Genomic DNA, 21,093 nt, shown 5'->3' on the forward strand with positions numbered 1-21,093 from the left:
CCACAGCCTCTCCCTTTCTAATGCAGTGTTGTTCAAATGTTTTGAAAGCGTGATCCTCCTTAGGATTTTCTGCCCTTGTACAACACCCCTGTTGCCTTTTCTCGGTCTATTTGCATCCAAGAGAGAAGCATCTGAGTTCAGGCGTGTATCCATGGATACCCAATCACTTCTCCTTAAACCAAGTAACTTCAGTGAGCAGCTCGCTGTCCATGGCATCCTTCTCCAGGGCCACCAGGGACCACGCTGGCCATGGGCACGGGCACACCTGTGCTGATTTACTGCTGAAGGCACCCACTGAGCCCTGCTGCAGCCCATAAGAACTTCCACTTTAATGGTGTGAGCTCCTTGCCAGCTGCCTTTCACATGGGACAACAGCAGAGAGGCACAGCCTTGGCAAACAGCTCTGCTTGGCTCCCTGATCCTGGAGAAAGGCAGCCACTGCCAGCAATTACAGGTAATTAACACTTGCCTGGTTATTAACACTGCCAGTTATCTATTCTTCTTTCCTCTGCAGATGGAAAAGCCAAGCTGATGCTTTTCCATCTGAACAGAGGCTCAGGGGGTACCTTATCACTCTCTGCAATTTCCTGATGAGGGTGCAGCCAGGTGGTGGTCGGGTTCTTCTCCCAAATGGCCTCAAACTGTGCCTGGAATGGACAGGCTGGACATGAGGGAGAATTCCTTCACTGGAAAGGTGGTCAAGCATTGGCAGGGGCTGCCCAGGGAGGTTTGGAGTCCCCATCCCTGGAGGAGTCCAAGGAAGGTCTGGATGTGGCACTCAGTGCTCTGGGCTGGGGACAAGATGGGGATCAGCTGGGACTGATGGCCTTGCAGGGCTTTTCCCAGGTAGCTGTCCACATGGACTTCATTAACTCTCATGTGAGGCTGATCTTCTTGCATTTTGCATTTATAGAGTCATGGAATGGTTTGGGTTGGAAGGAACCTTAAAAATCATCCAGCTCCACCCAACCTGCCATGGGCAGGGATGCTGCTCACTAGGTCAGGACCCCTTCCAATCTGGCCTTGAGCACTTCTAGGGATTTATCCCTGGAGTCCTAAAATTTGGATTGTCCTCTCTCAATTTTCGAGGCCCCTGCCAAAGGAAGCAAAAAGAAACTTCTCAAAAGAAGCCAAGCAAAGCATTCCTTTAACTTGGTTTGTGCATTTTTGATTATTGTATTTTGCATTGTATCTCTTTTGAGTGATTCTCTTCTCTGTTGGGAATTAGTCCAGGTCTCTTTTCTCCTCTTAACTTTGATGCCTGCTGTCATTTCTGGTGGCACTGTCTGAATCCTGTGAAAGTTATGTCATTTTACAGCTCATGGTGGCCAGCTGACTTCAACCAGCTGCTTTTTCCTGCCCTGTTTAAGGAGATTCTCAGTTGATGAAAAGCTGTCTTAATCGTTTCTAAAGCTGTTTCCTCAGAACTCCACTGTGTGGGGTATAAGTAGGATAAAAATAGTGAGATTGGGGCATTCCTTGCCCTAATTGGAGCTGACTGCCAGGGTTAGCTGAGGGTCAGCCAGCTATCTCTAATTCCTAGCTGTAGTAGGATATTGAAGCCTTCATTCCAGCACACTGGGGAACACACCAGAGCCAGGATGCATCAGACCTTCACAAATGTAAAACTGTATCTGCAAATGATCGTGATTTTAAACGACACCATAATGCTATTAGCATCTGCCAGTGGTGAGTGCAAAAAGCAGACAAGGAAAAAAAAAAAAAAAGCAATTTGAGGAGGATGCAAATGGAGCTGCTTTGCTCTTCTGAACAGAGAGATGCACAATTCACTGTGCTTTTATAAACCTGGCTGCTCAGCCTTACTCTCTCATTTAGTAATGGAACAGCAAATATAAGGATAGGTAAACATCCATACAGCTGTGTACACTGTGATCTTATTGAAGGAATACAGGCACTCACACATATTTATGTACATTAATTGAATTTAGATGAGATCCCTAATTGCAACCACAATGCATTATCTAGCAAATGACACTGCACAAGGGATGACAGGTCTAAATGAGAGCAAACACATTTCCACTTCCCTGGGATGCCTGTTCCAGCACATATCTCGTGCCAACGGGAGAGGCTTTGCTCAACCACCCTGGAGTGAAGCATCCCTAGGCTGGGGTCACCACAGGCTGGTGACCTGCTGGTGGCTTGGGAATAGGGAATCACAGCTCCTTCCTCAGCAGCTCCTGATGGGAGCCACCGAGGAGCATCCTCTCCTCAGCCTTGTATCCACATCCAGCTGCTGCTTTGGGTCCTGAACCCACAGCGTGCAGATAATCATGGGCAGAATTCTGGGCAAGCAGGAGGAGCTTTCGAGCAGCTGGGAGGAGGGAGGTGCAGCTCAAGGTAACCAAGAGGGGCTGTGACAGAGCCATATGGACACAGTGATGCTGAGCAGAGCCAGTCCTGCTGCAGCGAGAGCAGCTGTGAGTGTGAGCTCAGAGCAAGCCAGGCTGGGTGTCTGTGCCCAGCTGAGCCCACTCCCATCTTCAGCACAGCTTTCCAGCCTCGCACCCTTGCTGCTCCCTGGCTTTTGGAGCTTGTCACATCCCAGCACGGGCCCTCGGTGAGGGTGACACCCCAGCTGGAGCTGGCTGCACTGAGCAGATGGAACACCCCCCATTCCAGCTTTTCTTGTTAACAGGTTGTTGTTTAGACCACAAAATATAGATTGGAAGGTGACAGGATCTGGGAATTAGTCATGGCTGCTGGGACAGTCTCGTACTTCCTGATGTGGTGTGGTGGCAACTGAGCGAACACGAACTTGCTGTAATTTCTTTTTTTGGACCTAATTCCTTGTCCACCTGTGCATCAGTGCTCAGCTCTGCCAGCTCCCTGCCATAGCTGAAGGAAAGACACATGGGCACACACGTTTCTCACATCACACCCAGCACAAATCAGCACACATGCTCTTGCATTTGCTGCCAGCCAGGGCTTGGATTTTTCTAATGAGATTTCTCCACACACCCCAACAAGAAATGATGCAAGTCACAGGGCAAACTGCATTCCACCCTGCTGGGATAAATGTGAGGCACACATCTGAGGTTAATAATGTTACTCTGCATTTATGCTAATATGACAGCTGAATTTGGCCTTGGACTTCATGGGAATGAATTATCATTGTGCCTCCTGACATATCTGGATGGCAACATTTATAAAATCGAGTGATTATAAAGCCTGAACCTTTTAGCTCATCTCCCATTGCCCTCAGTAGGAAACAGTTTTGATTAAAGGTCAGACAATTTGACCCTGAGACTGCCAAGACAACATAGTTACATTTGCTGAGAAAAATGCCCTTCCCATTTTGAGCAGCATGGTATATTCCTCTCCAGCAACCTTCCCAGAAGTATTCCCAAGCTCACAGTGATGATTTGTTTGTCCTAGTGGAGCACTTCAGTGACACAGGGGGCATTTTCCAGCTGAGACCACGCACCGTACCAAATGCAATTTTTTCTGCTGGTGTTTTAATTACAGCAAAACTGAGCTTCAACATCACAATGAGCCCTTGCATTTGAAAGTAAATTCCCAATTTCTCATTGAATTTGAAACGGATGATTTATAATAGCATGAGATCATAATTAGAGGAGCTGCTACATATTTATTTGGTAATTTCCCAGAATATATTAGAGCTGATTTGGGTGCTAACTGGTTCCCAGCCAAAGGCTGCACTGTGCAGAAGTTCTTTTCCCATTCTCTCTCTCTCTCTCTCTCTCTCTCTCCCAGTAAATCTGGATGAAGATTTCCCATTCTGTATGGTGACAAATAACTCCCAAGACCTTTTTCTCTATTCCCATGGCCCAAACTAATTTAACTGGTGAATAGCTATAAATCTCCAAGTGGTAAATTAAAGCCACTGTCCTTGATGATTATTGGTTTCCTTGCTCTTTTACTTCTAAGCCCAGGAGATAATTCTGTGGAAATGTTGCATGAGGGTTTGAAACCAGGCACTTGCTGCTGTGGTTAGGTCCCAGGCAGAACTTACCTGCTGTTCCTTGCTGCCATTTCCTCCCTCATCTTTTTAATGTCACGCTTGCATTTCTCAATCTCCACCACTTTCAGGCCTTCCACTGCCAACAGAGGGAAACAACAGGGGTGTCACCGTGGCAAAAAGTCGCAGGATCTCGTTCCACAATGGTGCAGAATTTCAGAGAGCTCTGCCTGCGGGGTTATCCATGAGCCAGCCAGCTCTCACAGGCTGCTCGGCTCTCCCCCGTGCAGGTGCTGCCAAAAATCCTGGAAACCCACAGGAATTCTCTGCTGCCGATGCAGATAACAGAGCTTTAATTCACTGAATGGCTGTAACATCTCAGCTTTTTCCACAGCAGCAGGCAGCTCCTCTGCTGCCTTCGCTTCTCTGCTGTAGAGCACGAGTCAGAGGAAATCCTGAGCAGAAAAAAAAACCCCACTCCCGTGATGGGATGATAAGCACAGCTATGAAAACACGTCCCGGTAGGATTAGAATTCCCATTAAGATAAAAGGGTTTAATTCGGAAGTTCATGCAGAGCATTAAGAAGCTCTGAGAGGCATTGCTGGATACAGAAAAACCAAAGTGAGAATGCAGGAGGGAGAGCAAAATATTGAAAATTCGGCTCTAATGATAGATTTCTTTTTTTTAAACTATTGAAATCCTGTCACTTCTTTTTGCCAATCAATTCTGTAATCAAAGGTTATTTCTACATGCAGCACAGAAAATCCTATATTTCCCTTCTGCATGTAATTGTCAGAGCCACGAGGCAAAAAGTTTGATTGCCTTTTTATGCAGTGGGGCATTTCATTCCCTGTGGCTGAGGGAGCCCAACGCAGTGAGAGTGTGAGAATAATTCTCCCTTTTCTTTCCCCCTGGTTGAACTGTCAGCGTGATCAAGGACACAGAACCATTTATTACGCCCATGTCATTCACATGCAATCATTTCACAGCTCATTTGTTTACTCAACTTGTTGTTTGCATGGATGAGCCATGGCTGGGGAACTCGAGAGACTGCAGTCAGAAAAGCAGCATTCAGCAACTTTCTTAGAAAATCACAGTCTGGATCACACTTATCTGGAGGGCAGCATGTAAGTGATAAAACCCTGCCTTGAAGGGCACAGCTCTGGAGATAAGCAGAGACCTCAGGTTTGTTTTCCTTTATGAGAGTAACAACAAAGATTGCAGCTGGGAGTGGAAAAGGGAAATAAATGTGTATGAACTAAGCCCAGAATGTCACATATTAGGAAAGGGAAAGGGGTTGGTTTACGCTTGCTTACAGGGATGCCCTCCTCTTAAAAATCCCATTTAGACATTTATGGGGTTTTTTTCTGTCATAGTTACAGGTAATTTAATTGGGTGATCACAATGTGGTGATGCAGGCAAGCTGCTATCTTCATTCTCGATACCTGCCTGCACTTTTTTGGGTGCTTTGCTCAGCAGCTGATGCTCAGCTGCAGCTGACCTGCAGGCTCTGTGCTGCACTGGTGCATTCACCTGGGAGAAATTTCTGGGTAGCCCATTTGCCAAGATGTCCAATTGGTGGCCAGTGCCTATTTGAAGCAGTGGGAGCCAAGCAGAGTTATCAGAGTGACAGGGAAGTGGGACAGGCAACTGCAGGGAGGAGTTCTGGTGCAAAGTGGAAGCCCTGAGCATTTTTTCATGTTGCATCACTTTGGTTTTCATCCCAAATCTCTCTGGGGGAGCAGAGAAGTTACATAATTATTTTCTTAAGGTAGATGTGAAGTACTTAAAAATTGCAAAGGGTTTTTTGCCAGCTTCCTTGTTCTTGTGTGGGCTGCTGTGCAGAGTAAGTCAAGCCACGGGACAAAGCATTCCCAGTGCTTGCTCTGCATGGAATAATTTTCCAAGGAGAAGTGACAAGCTTTAGCTGGGATTTAAAAATCAGCTAAAAGATTTGGCTCCCTGAAAACACCTCTCTGGTGAGGTCTCCAGGCAGGAATGGGAAAGGAAGCCGAGAACATTTCATGTGAGGTGCAGATGTAGAGCTGTCATGAGCACTTATCCCCACACACAACGTCCCCTCTGGGGAAGAAATCCTGGAGAGCACATGTGAAAGTGGTGGAAAAAGAATCGCTGAAGGAGGCAGGAGAAAAGGCAAAATAAAAGCACAATTCTTTCCACATTTGGCTTGCAAATGATAAATGGCCATGTCATGTACACTGATTAAGGGCCCATTACATTATTCTGCAGCGAGAAATACCTTCTGAAAAGACCCTACGCTGTCTAAAGAAATCCTTGGGCTGAATCCATCAGTGAAACACGGCTCTTAGAGCACCCTCTGGGAGCCCAGCTCAAGCAGGGAGGTTGGACCCTCCCTCTCTCCCACGGTTTTGCCTCTTAAACGTGACAGCCTGGGGAATTCATTTCGGAATGCTGCAGCCTGGGCTCTGTTGCAAACCCTGGAAGGCCAATTTCGAGCAGATGGGTGGATTGCAGACAGGCAGCCCAGAGAGCTCCTGCCCACAGGCTGCTCCATCAGCTGCTGGTTCCATCAGCAGTGGGACCCACTCAGGGAGAGAGCCCTCCTTTGGGGAGCAGGGGATTCAGTCAATCTGCATGGCACAGCAGCTCTGGGCAGCCTGCCTTCCCTAAAGCAGCAATAAAGTGCTGGAGTGGGCAGGTGCTCAGTTTTTTCCTGCCAGGAATGGCACGAATGCCTTGGTTATGTCCCTCCTGTGCCATGAGCTGCCAGTGTTGAGAGGCAGAGTGTGTGCCAGGGATCCCAGGGGGTCACCAGGGGCCAAAAGCAGCCCCTGGCTGGCTGGGAGAGCTGCTTGCTTGGGCTGCCAAGGGGATACAAAGACCCACAGCTTACCTCATTAGCTCTAATCCATGGCATTTAGCCCTGAGGAGTGGAGTTGATCAGAAGTTTCACTGAAAATGCAGAGTGACTGAGCTCATTTTTCTTTTCCCTTTTTTTTGGGGGGTTCAGAGAATAAACCAGCAGAGCCTTGGGAGAAGCAGCAGCCAAACAGACAGGGAGGAATTCATACCTGGGTTCCTTTCTGGGGGGTAGGCAAGCTGCAGGTTGGCCCCTCCATGGACATCCCTCAGCACCAGGAGCCTGAGGCTGGGGTGGCCACAGGGAGAGGCTTCCCTGCAGCTGCTCGTCAAATAAGGACATTTCTTCCTCTCCCTGCTGACAAAGGATCAGTCTCCCCAAGCAGCTGCAGGGTCAAGGTAGCTTCTGGTCAGGGGAAGTTGCAGGAAAACAACTTCTTCAACTAACAAGAAACTCTTTTTCTTTTTTTTTTTTTTTTTTTTTTTCCAAACAGCCCTAGTGGGAAAGTTCCTGCTGCAGTGCTGGGAAAGGCTCTCCCTGCTCCTGACTTCAGCACTGAGCATCCCCAAGGATGTGGCTTTTGGAGTCACAACTGGATGGCAGCACCTTATTCACACCCCTTCCCTGCCTCTCTGGGACCTGTGCTCTGCATAAGGCACTGGAACAACTCAGAAACTGCACAAGGGGAAACAAAAAAACCCCAAAAAATCAGAAAAGGAGCTCATTGACCAGGTGAATTTAATTTGGCTGTTGCACTGTAACAATATGGTCATGTTACAGTACAAGGATTGGACTGACAGCAGAAGGAGAGTGTTACCCCCTGGAATTACAGCCCAAATGCCCCAGTGAGGGTGGGATCAGGTTCCCCCGTGTTAGAGGATCAGGGGGTGCAGAGGGATGGGGGGGTCACTGCTGGGTGCAGGGAGGTGACAGACACCTGGGAGGGCTGACCAGAGGCTGGGAGGTGGAGAGGTGGGTGGTGGGAACCCTCTGCCACAGGGGCATGGCAACAGCAGGACGTGGCCCCAGAGCTCAGTGGAGGGCTCAGCAGCCCCCAAAGGGAGGGCAGGAGGAGCTCTGGATGGTGGCAGCACCAGCCAGCCCACCCTGGTCCCCACACCTGTGCCACCACAGGCTCCCACCACCACCCTCACCTGTGGCCTCTGGGGCTCAAATTTAGCCAAATTAGAAGAGGTTAGAGAGAGTGGAAGCAGGACAGGTCAGAGGGCACAACAAGGCACCAGTTCCCACTGTGATAGGAATAAAGGGACACTCACATTCCACCTTTTTCTCCAGCATTGCCAAGTGATTAGCTACTTCCGTTTTTAGCTCGTTGATTTTAAAAACCCTGGAAAGAAAACCCTCATGTATTAATGTTAAACATTTAATGCTCTACCTACCCTAAGTAATAAGAACTTCTGCTAGAAATGTCCATACTTGTGTCTCTCTGATTGATCTGCTCAGCCACGTTTGTCATAAGGAAAAGCAAATTTTCCATGGAAATGCTGACACTGGGGCAGAAAATACATCCGGGTTTGATTTTCAGAAAAATTAACAAGTAATGTTCTTCTTAATGGCCCTGGGAATGTACTGTGGCTCTACAACACTTCATCTACCCCATCTTGCTACTGCACCCCTCCAAGGAAGCAAAGTTAAATTGATAATTGTTAAATTGATAATTCATAATTGTCCAAGAGCAGCGTCTTGGTGTCTGCACACTCTGAAACCTCCTCCCCCCTGTCGAGTTATGCTGGTGATTTGCTGGGCTGTGGTGGGACTCATCTGTCTTATTGAAACCAGCTGGGATTAAATAAGCAGCTACACAGATGTTGAGAAATCCTCTCGAAGGAGAGACATTTTTTGGGTGATAAAGAGGAAAATGGAACAAATCTGATGATTTGACTACTCAACGAAGAAGCATGTCTTCTGCTTCCTAAGAGAGAAGGAGCATTTACTACTTGATCTCCTTTTTAGATCAAAGATAATCACTGAAATTGCTTTTGGTTTAAGCTACTGTATTGCTGTCAGCAGGAAATAATGTGTCCCAGACCTAAATTTGGCAGGCAGAGTGGGATTTGAAAGATGTCTTAAATGCCCCTCTGCCTCCTGTGAAAATTTCACTTCAGGCTGATAAAAGAAATCACATTTTAAATTAATAAGGATGTTCAGTTTCTTACCTCGAGAACTGCTCAGCAATCTGTCCCAATAAATTCTGGAACAATTCTTCTTTGTCTGAAAAGAAAAATAGAAGGGAGACATGATAGAAAAAATAGAAAGGAAAGAAGACGCCCTCAACCCTTCTTCAGAGTGGCATCCTCAGGCTTCCAGTTCTGATGGTGAGGCCAAAAACTGTTTTGGTCCTTGGAAGAGTGACAGGGTTTGGGAATGACTCCTTGTCTCACCTGCCTTCCTCTTCCTGCAGATTGCAGTCAGGATTTCTCAGAAGTTTTATTTTTGGGAGGCTGGGTCTCTGAGAAGGGGTTTGTTTTAAGGCAGCACTTTGTGGAGAGGATCTTGGGTGGGACACCCAGAATCCCAGCTTGCTTTTGAAAATTTCTGCTGACAGTCAGAGTGTCTGCAGCACCAGCACACCATGACAGAGCACCCATGAACAGCATCACACCTCATGAGCACAAAATAAAACCCAGCCTGCCTTCCAGCTTTATCCTGGAGACCAATTTTTCTGCTGTAAATGCCTAAGGGTTGTGCTGCCTTGCACGAAGCCCAGGAAAACATGAGATGACGAAGTGCTGTCCCTGCAGAACGAGGTCTGCCCTTCCTGGTTTGTGGGATGGACACAGCAGGGCACAAGTTTCCCAGCCCCTTTTCCCTTGGGAACACAGCTTGGACGGAGCTGCCACAGAGGTCCTGTCAAGATCCCATTGTTCCCTGAGTTCCTGCAGCACTGGGAGCTCCCCAGCTCAGGATCTTCTGCTGGCTCAGGAAAGTCAGCCCGATGGAGCCCCAGCCTTTCCCAGGATTTCAATCACCAGCACAGGGAAAAGCAAACAATCCCTCAAAACAAGACCCTAGATTTCAAGGGACAGCACACTTTAGGAAGGAAGAAGCACGACGGCAATGTTTTCCCATCTTTTAGGATGCCCACGCAGAAAGGGGAAGCACAAATCACCTTTGCTGAGCCCCGAGATGCTGTTTTGGGATTGTTCCCTCTTTCCCCCACCAGCTAATGCAAACTGCCCCAAAGCGCTGCAGTGATTCCTGCACTGGGGATATGCTCAAGGAAAGGAAACACTGAGTGCACTCATCAACACACTGCAGATCACAGAACACCTATTTATACCCCACACAGAAACACCCCGATGGCATTTCTGCAGATACTTCTGTCCTTCCCCGAGGGAACACAACAACTCACAAGTGCAATCACCCAGGCAAAAGACATCAGATAGAAGTATAGCCCAGCATTTACAATTTATTTCTAAATAATAGCTCCTGTACCTGTTGAAAGGATTTGCAATTCCTTGGGTATTAGAGACGTCAGTGATACTTGTCAAGAGCATTCACATTGCTGGTCAAAACAATTTGCCTGTTACCCCCTGTGTCTCAAAACTGGAGCTAGCATTCTGTGCTCTGAAAGTCTCAGATCTAATTCCTTCTTTTTTTTTTTTTTTTCCTTTTTTTCCTACCCCCAGCTCCCAGCAGAGCAGCTAGCAGAGAAAACAGAGAGATTGGTTCGTCTCACAGAGACCCATTTTCCAGTTTTCTCACAAAACCCAAGCGCTGAAACAAAGCAAACGCTGTGTCCTATTTAAGAAAGGAGGAAAACTTACCGAGGGCAGCACCTGGGATGGCACCAAATCCAACAGAGAAAATGAGCAGAGAAAGCAGAGAAACCCGTGTCCTCTCCCTTCAATGCTGCTCAGCCCTCTGACAGTGGCTGGAGCGTGCCAGAGACTGACAAGTTCCCTATAAACACTGTTCCAGTTAAAAAAAAAAAAAAAAAAAAAAAAAAAAAAAAAAAAAAAAAAAAAAGCCAACAATCTTACTTTCACTCCCTCCCCCTGTCAAAACTCACTTGGAGTGCTTGGAAATTCTCGTCCAGGGAACAGTCAGCTGCAATCTGATGTTTATGGATGTAATAAAAGACTTTCAAAATGAAGATGTATGTTTTTATAACCCTAGGGTGCAGTAAAGATATATGACTAAGAGTGGCAGTTCGCCTCATCTTAAAGAGACAAAGATCCATTTCTCTGCCCTGTTCCTTTCCGAGAAGAAGACCTCTGGTAACCCCTGTTTCTGAAGAAAATGAGACATTGCTCTGACGTTATCTAGTCTTGCTTGTCCCCTCCTTTGTAGGACAGGAGAGTTAAGTGTGCTTTTGCTCCCTTCATTACCCTCTGCCTTCTTTTTTTAGATATTTCTGGGCAGGGCTGGAGCCCCAGGTGCACACAGACACCTTTTACCTCGGATTGCTGCATTTGTTTTGCCGTGATTCCCTCTCTGAAAAGGAAATCCTACTGCAAGCAGCACTGGCAGCAGCTCTGGGCACTCTGCTGAGGTTCCTGTTGCAGCATCCCCAAATAAATCCCCTTTTTTCTCCCCTCGCCTCCCACCAGCACCGTGAATGTGCCATGCTCACAAACGCAGGTGAAGGATTTTGCACAACACTCTGGGTGTTTTACAGCTGACAAACGACAATTAGAACTCCCCATCCCTCCAGAAGATGCTGCAATGGTTAATGCTGGGCAGGGGACAGGTCAGCCCAGGCTTCCCCAGGCTCCCCGTGGCTCATTGCCCAGCTCACTGCAGGCACAGGGACTCCTGCTCTTTGCCCTATGGCCTCTGCCAAGCTCAGCAGGGAGCTTGGCCAGCACACCGTGGAGAAAGGAGCAGTTCTGCCTTGTCTCCAGCAGGTTCTGGGAAGAAAGCAGGTGCTGGGGAATATGGCAGCAGCAGTTTTTCCTGTGACTCCCACTGTGGCCGGGTGGGAGGCTGGCAGGGACAGCACACCTTCCCTGCCAGACTGGCACCAGGTACACAGGAGCAGCTCAGGTGACCCTGCACTGGCACAGGTGCTTTATTACCCACGGGCAGGCACCCTGTGCCTCACACTCAGCAGTGCCTCTCCCTCCACCCTCTCACCCTCTGGGATCACGGCCAGGGAGCCACCTCCATCCTCCCACTGTCCCTGGCTCCCTTTGCCACCCTGCCAGCCTCAGCAGGCTGTGGGCAGGCAGTCCATGGGGTTGGGGGGGTGGCTTGGCTTCGCCCTGTCCCTTCTGCTGTGGCCAAGCAAGGCTGGGAGGGCTTGGGCATCTCCCCTTCATTGCCAGCATCGGGCTGGTGAATCCCTACCCTGTTTCTCACAAATGTTTCTGCCTCTGGGCTTCTCTCTGCATTTCACTTTCTGTGGTTTGCTTGGATCAGGGCAGTCAGCGTAATTTAAAAAACCCCACAAGCAGCCAGAGTCTTGGGAAAGGGTGAATTTCAAGCCCAAGCCCACGTCCATGAATCTGTCATATTGAGCCCCAAATTCATGAAATTCACAGCTCAGGTTAATTTGGGCTGTCTCATGCAAATTCCCCATCAGGTGAGCAGTCCCGAGTTGGCCACATCCCGGTGCATGCATCCATGTGGGATGCACTAAGGAGCAGCATTTAGGAGTGGGAGGAGGATTTTTCTCTCCCAGTCTCTGCCTCCTCAGTCTTGCCTGAGCTGTGAGCGTGAACAAGACTCCAAAAGGAGAAGAGAGACATGCCAGAATAAGAAGATTTAGACACAGCAACAAGCTTCTGTTGTTTTAGCAATACCAAACTGCACAAGATCTCGGGTATTGAATCATCCAGGGGGAAAAAGCATCCCTGCAGATCTCTAGTGCAGCCACTGCTGGGCTTTGCTGCCCTACCTTTGGAACAGTAGGAAAGTCCCTGTGAGTGTTTTCCTGTCCTTTCAGGACCACAGTGGCTCAGACTCACTTGATCTCCACAGTAGCTCCTTTCTCTGCACTACCAGAAATGCAGCAGACTTCAATTTTATCCCCCAAGAGGGTGCTGCTAATAGGGTTTGTTCAATTAATTGTCACCTCCATCTAATCTATAAGTGCCCGAAGCCTACCAATTAGAGCAACAGCACAGCCATCAATTCGTGAGTTTTGAGTCATTTCACCAGGAGGACACAGACCAGAGCCCTTCTCCTGTTGGGAGGGAGAGGATGCTCACTCAATGGGCTTGGAAATTTAAATACCACAGAGAAAAGGCTTTGCCACAGGGGTTTTGATGCTCTGCTTGGATAGCCGTGTGTCTACTGGTCCAGGGCCATGGGAGGAGGGACAGGGTGTGATCCAGCAGCTTCACAGGCTCAGAGCCAGCCAGCTCTGGGCTCCCCTAACCCTCACCCTGACCCTAACCCTAATTCTTGCCTTCACCCTCACCCTAATCCTAACACTTGCAGACAGCTGAGCCCTGACACATCAATTGCTGCTGCATCCAACACTCTCTGGAATAATAATGTTTTTATTTCCAACCCTCTCCCATGACTGTGGCCAGGAAATGAAGAACTGTTTCTTAGCAGGACACCAGTGGATATCTCCTCTGCTGGGTAGAAGCCACTGCTCATGTTTTTCCTCCCGAAGGATTATATTTCCAGTCCCACCTTTTACAGCCTCTGTTCCCTGTGTCATTCTTCTGCAGCTGCCTGGGAGACTGCTGAAAGGAGGTGCATTACCTCCCACCACTGTGAAAATTGGGGTGACCCCCTTTTTGGCACATATTTGGATGAGTTGCTTTGGGAAGCAGGATCATGCAGGCAGAGTTGTCTGAGAATTGAAGAATAGAACAGAGCTGTGGTTTTTTTCTTTTAATGAAGAGGAACACTTTCCCACTCTGTTTATTCTTCCTACTGTCAGCAAAATGTCAGGAATGCTTAAGATTAATGACAAGCCATGTGAAAGAGAAAAAGATACCAAGGAACATTAGTTCCATCACACTCAGCTCAACTTTCTTCCTCTTTCCATAGCAGACTCTGTCTTATGTTTTGACAACTATGACCAGAATATTTCTTATCCTTTTCAGTTCAGATCTTTGGAAATCCTTGTTTTATGAAATGCAGGGAGTGAAGAGAGATCTTGCTGACACAGTGAGCTGTGCTCTGCACAAAGCAGAGCCACGTGCTGTCAGCTGGGGATGAAAAATGAGGGCCTTGGGAGAGTGTGAAAAGTCATCCATGGTCCTCTAAAAATATACTGTTAGCTTCACGTTAGGGGAATAAAAAACTACATTCAAAAAGGAGTATACTTTCTAGCAAGCCCCTCATTCAGCTTCCCAGCTGGTATAACTCAGTGGCATTCCCTGGTGGAGCCATGCTGGCCCCATTTCTCTGTCATGGGGCAGTTGGAGACTGGCTACTCACACCAGCTGGGACACAGAGACACGTGCTCCACCCCACCTTTTCTCATGTGATAATGCAAACCGTGCACTCCCAGGCCAGGAGAGGGATGCTGCTGCAGCAGGATTTGTCACAATAAGGAAATAGTTTGTCAGACAGCTTCTATGCCTTGGCAGTCACGTGTCCCTTGGCTGTGACTATCTCCTTCTGGAAATCACTGACATGCAGCCTGTTTATGGCTTGTTACAGATCTTACTGTGGGTAGGCTCTTCCCTGCTCCCTACCCTCCGTGCTCTCTTTGCTCTCTGTTCACCTTTGCTCCCTGCATGCACAATCTCCCTGCTGTTGCCTCTCTGTCTTCCCCACATCCTCCTTTCCAGATGTTTCTGCCAATGCAGATGCCTCACAGAACAGCCTCAGTTCCCTGTGCCTCCCCTTCTAGAAGAAGAAGTGCTGTCAGGCACTCTGTTTTCATCCATAATTCAGGATGAAAAAGGGTGAAAAGCCAGTAGATGAGGTGGGACCACTAAAACATCATCTCTCCTATGCCAACTTCACTACTTTTTCCGGCCCCAGGCTTTCTGTCTCATTCCTGTTCTGCCTGTGCACTCCGTGTTTCCAGGACAATCATAACCTCTTGTCCCTTGTCTCTCCTATCTTCCCATTTGCCTGCTCCAAGGAATGTCCCCAGCTTATGTCTCCTCTCCTGCTGCAGCCCCTGCCAGCCTCTCCCCGTGGCTCCAGAGTGTTCAGGCTGCCCTGATGTGAGTGGCAGCAGAAGCTGCAGCTGCACAGATGAGAGAAACCATGAGCCAGATGCTCACAGGAATTGCCCCAAGCCAATGTTCTGCTCGTGTCTGAGAGCTGCTGGCCTGAGGGTGATACTGGCAGGAAAAGAGAAGTGGGAGGAGTGGCACTTGAGCCCTGCCTGTGGCTGGGGAATGTGCTCCAGATGTGTTCTTTCACCCCGGCCCTCTTTAATCTTGTCAGGTGAATTTAAATATTTATCACACTTAGAGCTACCATGCCCACAACTGAAATTATGTTCTCTCCTCAGCCATTTGGAAATAACATGAGGCCAAATGTTGTGCTCAGCTTTCCAGCAGAGCTTTGCTGAGGAATGGGCAGGTTTAACAAAACACTGCAGGACAGGCTTTCATTTGTCTTGCCTGAAAAACCCCCAGTGCTCCATGCTAGACTTTCCCCAGGGCATCAGGAGTGCTGAGCCAGACCAGAACAAGGCACTGGGAAAGTTCCCTGGACTCAGCCATTTACCTGATCCTCAAATTCATTGAAATTCTGGCACGATTTTTAAACTTTCCTGCAGAACACTGTGATCAAACACTTCTTATTCTGCTGCAGCTACAACCATGACACCGACATCTTTGGGTTTTTGCTTCATAATTTCCACATGCAAATGTTTGCAAATCCAGCTTTACTTAATTCAGCTTTATTAGATCCAGTTCAAAAGGGTCATTTTACCTGAGAGCTGCTCAGTCACAACTGGTATCACTTTGTATGGAGACCTGGAAGAGTCACAGAGGGTTGATGTAAGCAACACTCAAAATGCAGTTTGTAGTTCACATCCATATTCCCTGAGAAACAGGGAGAAATATCTGAATATATTCTAAGCTCTCTTAAAACCTGTGAGTTTGAATGAGCAATAGGCACTTTTCCTGAACATACAACCCTGTGGTTTACCAGAAACAGAATCCTAGAACCATAGAATGGTTTGGGTTGGATTTAGAAATCACCCAGTTCCAACCCCCTGCCATGGGCAGGGACACCTCCCACCATCCCAGGTTGCTCAGAGCCCTGTCCAGCCTAGCCTTGAACATTTCTAGGGATGGAGTAGCCACAATCTCTTTCTGCTCTGTGTGCACTGTCCTGTGCAGGAGCTCCCTCCCAGCTGCTGGGGCTCCACCACACGGTATCAATAACAGCAATGGCAGTGATAAATCATGATGAAATATGAGCCAAAGCCAGCAATGAAGAGAGCTAAACGCATCACAGGCTTTGTGTTTGCTTTTCAAGTAATCTGCTGCTTGTGCCCTAGCAGAGAATCAGGAGTGGGGGAACAACAGAGCTCAGACAGCAAACAGGGAGGGATGAGAACAGATGTTCTACATCAAACACCTAAAAGCAGTATTTTTTTTTCCCTCAGACAATTACTCCTGCTTTAACAGGTGAAACTCTTCCAAACCAGCACTGGTGTTAGAGGTCAGCATTTCTTAGTGCCATCCCCCTCCCTCTGGGGAGCTGCTCCCCTCCCACTGCACACAAAAGGCTCCTGCAGGTAAAATCCCTTGGCCTTGGGGCTGAGCCTGCTTTGGAGGAGCAGGTGGCAGCAGGGCTTTACCTCTCTGTGTTTGCAGGCATCGTGGGGTCAATGGACACCATGCAGTTGTCTGCTGTCAAAAGGGAGATGGTTGTGTTCCTGAAAAGCAAGTTCCAAAGAGGATTATTTGACCTAGAAATGCCAGCTGGAATTCTGTGCTGCTGCATGTGATGCAGAGCCACCTTCTCTCCTGCACAAGCATCTTTTCTCCTCACTCATGGCCTGGCACCTCTGTTACCTCAGAGCAGAAGGAGTCAAAGCCCAGGGCAGGGTAGGCTTGATGCTCCACCCATGTAAAATGTGAAGTGTGATCATTTTTGATCTCAGAGCAGACCTTGCTCCCTGCTAATTCATTTGCTCTCTTGACTCACTGAATAATAATTTCTGTTAAAAAGCTGTATTTTGTGATACATTGACTCAGCAGGTACATATTGACTCATATCATACAATTGACTTTTGGTGTTATGAATGTATTGAAATTATTTAGTTACTCATTTACCAAAACAAACAAAACAAATATCTTGCTGAATATTGGGTCTTTTATAAATACTGTGCTAAAGGTGATCTCATAGGCTCAGATGGAGATTTACTTTGGCTCCAGGATCCTGGTTGAGATGCAATTTTCCTTTGAAAATCTTCTGATGAAAATAAAATGCCAAGTATGCAGTTAACATCCTGATTGTGAATGATTAAAACTGCTGAACAAAGTTTCCTGGGTAATGGAGTGGAAGTATTTGACATCATAGGAAAATGAGAGTTATTACCCTCTCTAAGGTCAAATGGGAGGAAATAGAACAAACAGCAAAGGGCATTAATTCTGTCAAGCAACTTATGCAAATTTTAATTTTATCTTTCAATCCTCAGAGCTGGAGTCATGCAATAAAACCATGATTAAAAGATTGGCTTATTTTTCTCCTGCACTTTTCCTGTAGTGTAAAGTTGTGTGTCCAGAGATAAAGACTTTGCCTTGTTGCATCCAGCCTGTGCTGCTCGAGGTCCTTGTGCAGACAGCAGATTCCCCCTTCTAGAGGTGATGGAAGGTTCTAGAGATGGTTTAGGGGCTTCCCTCCCCTTGCTCCACTGGCTGGAGGTGCTGCAGAGGTGGAGGGATGGATGGATGGATGGATGGATGGATGGATGGATGGATGGATGGATGGATGGATGGATGCATGGATGGATGGATGGATGATGAATGGATGGATGGATGATGGATGGATGGATGGATGATGGGTGGATGGATGTGGATGAATGGATGGATGGATGATGGATGGATGATGGATGGATGATGGATGATGGATGGATGTGGATGAATGGATGGATGGATGATGGATGGATGTGGATGGATGGATGATGGATGGATGTGGATGGATGGATGGATGGATGGATGGATGGATGTGGATGGATGGATGGATGATGGGTGGATGGATGGATGATGGATGATGGATGTGGATGGATGATGGATGATGGATGATGGATGGATGATGGATGATGGATGGATGGATGGATGGATGATGGATGATGGATGGATGATGGGTGGATGGATGGATGGATGATGGATGGATGATGGATGGATGGATGGATGTGGATGGATGGATGATGGATGTGGATGGATGGATGGATGTGGATGGATGGATGATGGATGTGGATGGATGATGGATGTGGATGGATGGATGATGGATGGATGGATGATGGATGTGGATGGATGATGGATGGATGATGGATGATGGATGGATGATGGATGTGGATGGATGGATGTCACACTGTGCCACCCTCCACCACATCCTGGCATCTCCCACACACCCACCCATGACCCTGGACCCCTCTCAACACTGAGGTTTCAGCTGGATACTGCTCTTGAGTTTGAAGGGAAAAAATCCTATTTGAAATTTCCCCAAATGGAAAATTACAGCAGAAGGGATACAGGGACTTCACAAGCCAACATCAATTAGGAAATATGTGTCTTGGGCAATGGATATGGTGATATTTATGCTCTATAAAATGGTTCAGCTGAGGTGCTTTTTGTTTGACTATCCCATGCCTGGGATTAGATTTTAAAACACCTAAAGAGAAAGCTTATTACCTAGTGGCAACACTTCTTGTTGACCCCATTTTTTCCCATAAATACAGGTTCTAAACATGTGGCTGCATTTCACTCAAAAATGTAGTGCTGAGATATAAGTGGTAGGTGTGCCCAACCTGTGTGTACTCAGGGTTGGGCTTCTTCACTTGCTTTTATTTTAGATTATTTCTCCTCTTTCTACTCTATTCCACTCTGTTCCTCATGTGCAGCCAACACTGAGGTGGCTCAATTCCCTGCCTCCTCACTTTTCCAGCTCTTGATTGCCCCAGTTTCTTCTTCCAGCAGGCTGGAATGAGAAACAAGCCTGAATAGCAGCTAAATAAATCATTTGGTGCCTGTCTTTAAATTGTTCCCAAAGGAAAGAAACAAAAGTGAAATGAATGTCACAAATGACAGACCTACCTCGGTAACCCTGTTGCAATGCAGAAAAGGTCCATAATATCTTTGGAATTGCAGTATTTACTGAAGATCACCTTCCAAAGGAAACAGCAGCAGAGGGGATAAAATGAAAAAAAAAGAGAAAGGTTGGTTAGTTCCCAGTGAGATATGAATCCTGTTCAGGCATGCACTGAGCTAATTTCAAGGCACAGTCTGTGATTTCAATTATCTGATTTGATTTGTGAGCTGGAATATTTCTCTACTCCTGTGTAAAACCTGTGTCTTTGTTGATAAAGCAAGCAAGCTCTGGAGACCTAAGTGCTGTTCAGAAGTGGAGCAATAATGTGTGTGAGCTGAGAGCACAGGGCTTCTCAAAATTCAGTGTTGCTGTGGGATGATAACAACTGTAAATTTAAGAATGTAAGAGCCTGGATTTAGGCAGAACACTGCCCGGATTTGGGCAGGTCCTGGGATGGTATACAAGGGCACTGTTTTTTTGGACTATACCATCTTATACTAAGTTTAAAGTGAGCAGAGCTTGTGCCAAAATTCCTACTGACTGTCAGATGTTCCTGTTGTTAGGTTAGAAGCCAGACCTGGAATTATAAAATGTGCCACAGTTACCTTCCCATCTCCCCAAATACCTCTTCATCCTCCCACCCTTCCACACACAGCAGGCAGCCCCAATGCAGAGAAGACTGAGCAGCACATCCCCCAATCCCTTTTTCTATTCCTGCTATTCCTGTGCCTTCAGTGACACAATCCCATGCCACAGTTTTCCCCAAGACTCATGTGTCCATCAGGACTTGCAGGTCATGGTCCTCCCAGCTTCTTCTGCAGTTAGAAAACACTTTAATAATACCATTGTAGTACTTCCCATCAGTCTCACTATGCCCCTGTGCAATGTTTAAACTCTGTAATCTGAAGTTTTTTTATGTTAAATTACATGCCCTGTATCTTATCATGGGTGAGTGGCAGGTCAGAAATGGAACCCAGGGGTCCTAATTTGATGTATTGTTGGATTCAGAGGCAGTGTGCCTCTGAAAAACCTGAGAAAACCACTCAAGAATTCAACAGCAGAACTCTGCCTGAGGAGTGTCCCATTTCAATAAATGTGCATTTATAAGATGTCTGTCCTTGTGACTGAGGCCCCTGAGGCTACTTCCAATCCAAACCCACATCTCCTCTGTTGGGTGCATGTTGCATTATCAAATCTTCCAGTGCTCTAAATCAAAATCTTGTTTCTAGTGGACTTATTGGGGAAAACATAGCCATTGAAAAGTATCTCTGCTGCCAGTGAAAAAAGAAAGTGTGGGTGGAATAAAAAAAAGTGTAGACATGAGAATAAAGGATTGGGTTTGAATGCTTCTGCCAGTGTTGTGGCCCTTTTCTCAGAGCAGCTCTGAGTTCTTTCAAGTGACTATGGGGGAGGCTTTGAACCTGCCATAGAAATGAAGTGCTCTGTTGCAGGCAGACTCTCCTTCCTAAAGCCAGGAGCAGCAGCAAGCAGTGGGGATGGTTTGTGCAGAGGCTGCTGCTGTTGGTGAACACAGGAATGCTGCAGCTGCAGGGGCTGGCAGTGGGGCAGCAGTGGTGCACAGAGGGGCAGCTTCCCTGCCCAGCCCTGCAGCCCTCTCCTCTCACATCCCACAGGAAAGAGCCACAGAGCCTCTGGGCTCGGGATGCAGCACCTCAAAGGCACTTGTGGAGATTGACCTAATGGCAAAACTCAGGAGGAACAAGAAACTTGCATTTTGCAGATGAACAGGGACATCAAGGTCAAAATTCTCCTCTCCTTGAGTGTTGGAAATGCGATTTTCTGCTCCCCACAACCACTCCATATTCTCGGGCACAGTTTCTGTTGCCACCCATCACAGGCACGAGGGGTGTGCATGTCCACAGATCAGCCTGGAGGCTGGTGACCCAGGGAATAAGGAATGTGTCTCTTGGGATGACAGCTGGGAGAAGGCAGAAGGGCTGCAGCCACCCTCCCCAGATTGCTCAGTGAGGCGAGGACCACGCTGGAAAAAATAACAAGTCATCATCTAATTAATGACTCCTCGGAAAGGTGTAGGTGCCAGGAGGTAATTAAGCCTGCAGCCTCACCTTGTCAGCCTGGGCTTTCAGGTGCTTGAATTCCTGAGCTGTCACAGCACTGGTGTGACAGTTTCCC

General features: G+C 47.5%; 1 protein-coding gene across 2 annotated transcripts in view; it reads right to left on the minus strand.

The window, feature by feature from the left end:
• Positions 1–21,093, minus strand: part of PDE9A (phosphodiesterase 9A) — a 49,540-nt gene that overhangs the window by 16,345 nt on the left and 12,102 nt on the right. The window contains exons 2-7 of one of the 2 annotated variants that reach the window (XM_014876782.2): positions 18,945–19,015; positions 16,484–16,561; positions 15,607–15,650; positions 8,961–9,015; positions 8,061–8,131; positions 3,995–4,079 (exon numbers count right to left, since the gene is read on the minus strand). In XM_014876782.2, coding sequence (XP_014732268.1) covers positions 3,995–4,079; positions 8,061–8,131; positions 8,961–9,015; positions 15,607–15,650; positions 16,484–16,561; positions 18,945–19,015 — 404 coding nt within the window. Of the gene's footprint in view, positions 1–3,994; positions 4,080–8,060; positions 8,132–8,960; positions 9,016–10,816; positions 11,050–15,606; positions 15,651–16,483; positions 16,562–18,944; positions 19,016–21,093 lie in introns of those variants that run through there. The other variant, XM_088160454.1, reaches the window with a different exon arrangement.

The sequence above is a fragment of the Sturnus vulgaris genome, chromosome 2 (assembly GCF_052056855.1).
Source record: "Sturnus vulgaris isolate bStuVul1 chromosome 2, bStuVul1.hap1, whole genome shotgun sequence".
Taxonomy (NCBI): domain Eukaryota; kingdom Metazoa; phylum Chordata; class Aves; order Passeriformes; family Sturnidae; genus Sturnus; species Sturnus vulgaris.